Below are 3,127 nucleotides of genomic sequence, written 5' to 3'. Positions count from 1 at the left end.
ATAATCTTCTTTTTGACTTTTAAGATGCATTGATGCAGTTATTACGGTTCGTACATCTTCAGAAGCAATGGAAATGCTTTCGAAAGGAGAGGAAAAAGTTGATGTGATTATAATCAGTGTTCATACACCGAATTTGAATTCTTTTAAACTTTTGGATCAAGCTGTGACCTTGGATATAATTTCACTATGTAAGTATTTACTATCCTTCCACTTATGACATTTACTTTGAGAAAAATCAATTACGTTTATAAATACACTATAAATAAAACGTCTAAAAAATTTGCAATCAATTTGTAATTAGATTCGTTAGAGCAAAAAGAATTTGGTACAAATCACTGTTAAATATGATATGTTGTTGTTTAGTGACATTAGTTATTTGTTTAATGCCTATTTTATTTAGCAAATGATAAGTTATTATTTTGTAACATAAATTTTATAGTGAATATACTTGAAATTAAATATTTCCATAGTGTTTAATACAATTAAATTTTAATTGTCAACTTCTTGATATAATTGTGCAGTTGTATGTGATGAATACAATGAACTCTTGGCAAAAAAAGCTTTGAAAGAAGGGGCAAGCCTTTTTGTACACAGGCCACTAAATGAGGAAATTGTGAAATACCTGTGGCAATTTGTACTTAGGAGAAAAATAGAAAGAGAGACAGCGAAAAAAGGATCAGAAGATGGAGACAAGATGATTGTTAATGATGTTGATACAAATGATATGGATGGAGATAATGAAGTATTATCTAAAGAAACAAATTATGAGGAAGTTGAAGACGATATTGGATCTAATGGAAAGTACAAGCGGAGAAGGAAGAACAATAGAAAAGATATAAAAAAGAACAAGGTTATTAAGCAAAAGAATTGTGTAAAGTGGACTGCGGATCTTCATGCAAAATTTATGAAAAGCTTGGAACAATTAGGTGAAGGAAGTAAGTTTACTTTACAATAAATCAGAATTTCTTCTCAATTTATTTATGCATAGATGTATGAACAATGAGAATTTACACTTACCGCTAGCATCATCTTGTTTGAAGTAAGGCGAAATGATTGTTGTGTTTACATTACCATGTAATGATTTTTAAAAAAATTATAGTTATTAAACTTGATTTTTATTCTTATGAAACATTTAGGATGTTACCCAAAGGAAATAGTGGAGGTTATGGATGTGCCTGGTCTTACCAGGATGCAGGTAGCGAGCCATTTACAGGTATGTACATCCTCAAAAATAATTAAGTGGTTGGTTAATCAATGTACCTTTTGTGTGTCTTTGTCCATTAAAAACACTTGAAAAAAAATATTTTTATAGTTATTTTCTCATGTTTGATTTGTAAAAAATATTGTTTGTAAAGATTTTTAATCAAACTCTTGTTTGAGAAGTTATTTATTCTACAACTATATCAATAATATTATGTATTAGAAAAAAATAAAATTATTAATTTTATATTTATCCCAATTGTGACTATTCAAACACTATTATTAATCTTAAGAACTGAATATTTTTTTTTTATCAAAAAACTCACCAATTTAATAGAATTAGAGATAGACCTTAATTACTTTTTTAGTGATAATATTAGTCATTTACTTCTAATTTAATCGTTTTTAGTGACTATTCAATGGAAGAATGATATTATCAATCTTTAATTCGTTATTATAAAAGACTTTTATCGCTCATATAAATTACAAAATGCCAAAAATATTTCTCATCAAAATGACTTTCGTCATCATGAAAATTGAATATATTCATGGTCTAACTCACCTTTCATTTTTTTTCTTCTAATACCACTCAGAAATGTCGTTTTAACAATTGGAGATCTCCAGAAGAGCGCAAAAGTAACTGGCGTCTATCAGACCAAGAATCTTCAAGTGAATCTCAACAAAAAAGTAGCAACAGAAAATATGGGTCAATGCCCCGTTTTCAAAATAATATTCCTAATCAAATCCAAAAAGGACCAGAGTTTCCATTTTCAACTCCCAATACCAGCAGAGGGGAGAGTTCAATTCAAGAGAAACTCTATCCTTCACAATGTCAGGTCCAACCCCACTACCCCAACATCGACAATTCATTGAATAACCCATTTTTGTTTGTGCAAAATAATGTTGGTGGTGTGCTTCAACAACATCAGCATAGACCAGTATTGGAAATGTTTGGTTCACAAAGACCGCGGAACCCAATTATAGGGAACATTACTCATAGGCCTGGCTCCGCATTTAACAGTTGGAATCATCATATTCAAAGTGAGTACAACTTGAACCTCAATATAGCTTATAAAACAACACATTCATGTAGCAAAATAATGTCTTATATAAGTGTTGGAAATACGACTATTAATGACTACAACTTAAATGTGAATGCAGGAAATACAAACACATATTCAGGTAGCTAGCACAATGATGTCTGATGTTGATTCTGAAAATGTGACTAGTAACAAACTTGGAACAATAATTTCTAATTTTCAGCAACATATTGCTGAACAAAATATGTCTTATCCAAGCAGTATAATCGCGATAAATAAGAGTGATATAGAAGGAAGTGATTCAAATAAGAAGGAAGATTGTGATGCATATTTTAATTTCAATAATATTGGTTATTTGTTTCAAAATCTTGGACCTCCAGCTGCTAACCTACCAAATTCATTTGACAATGATTTTGATCAAGTTTATTCTGATGATTAGGTTAGTGCTTCAATTTAGTTGGATCTTATTTATATTTTTTGTTTGGTTCTTGGTATTAGCTAAAATCAATATAAATTTACAACAATTTTTCAGATTTGGTATCCATATAGAATGTGGCATTAAATTCCATTTTGTTGGTGTTTCATTGGGTTTACAATCTCTTGTATCGTTTTTTGGAGTTAAATGACTCCTTGGCAAATTGAATGTGTTTTAATGAATTTTTTTAGTTATGAAGTTAAGAATTGTGAAGCAAATCAACTTTGGCCTAAAAGTGAAGGAAATCATTTTACTCTTTTTTTTAAACGGAAAAGGGCCTAAAGTACCCTCAAAGTATTGGAAATGGTACAAAATTACCCTCCATCCACCTATTGGCTCCAAAATACCCTTCCCACCCACCTATTGGGTCCAAAATACCCTTATCATCCACCTTTTGATTCAAAATTGACCA

The 3,127-nt window shown here is 30.2% G+C and overlaps 1 protein-coding gene across 1 annotated transcript in view; it reads left to right on the top strand.

Moving 5' to 3' along the window:
* LOC107001439 (two-component response regulator ORR21-like) overlaps positions 1-2,679 on the top strand; it is a 3,933-nt gene extending 1,254 nt beyond the window's left edge. The window contains exons 2-5 of the mRNA XM_027912137.1: positions 39-188; positions 522-935; positions 1,137-1,213; positions 2,362-2,679. Coding sequence (XP_027767938.1) covers positions 39-188; positions 522-935; positions 1,137-1,213; positions 2,362-2,679 — 959 coding nt within the window. The remainder of the gene's footprint in view (positions 1-38; positions 189-521; positions 936-1,136; positions 1,214-2,361) is intronic.
* Positions 2,680-3,127: the final 448 nt, after the last annotated feature.

The sequence above is a fragment of the Solanum pennellii genome, chromosome 10 (genome assembly GCF_001406875.1).
Source record: "Solanum pennellii chromosome 10, SPENNV200".
In the NCBI taxonomy this organism is placed as follows: Eukaryota; Viridiplantae; Streptophyta; class Magnoliopsida; order Solanales; family Solanaceae; genus Solanum; species Solanum pennellii.
This window is presented reverse-complemented; position numbering and strand designations above follow the sequence as displayed.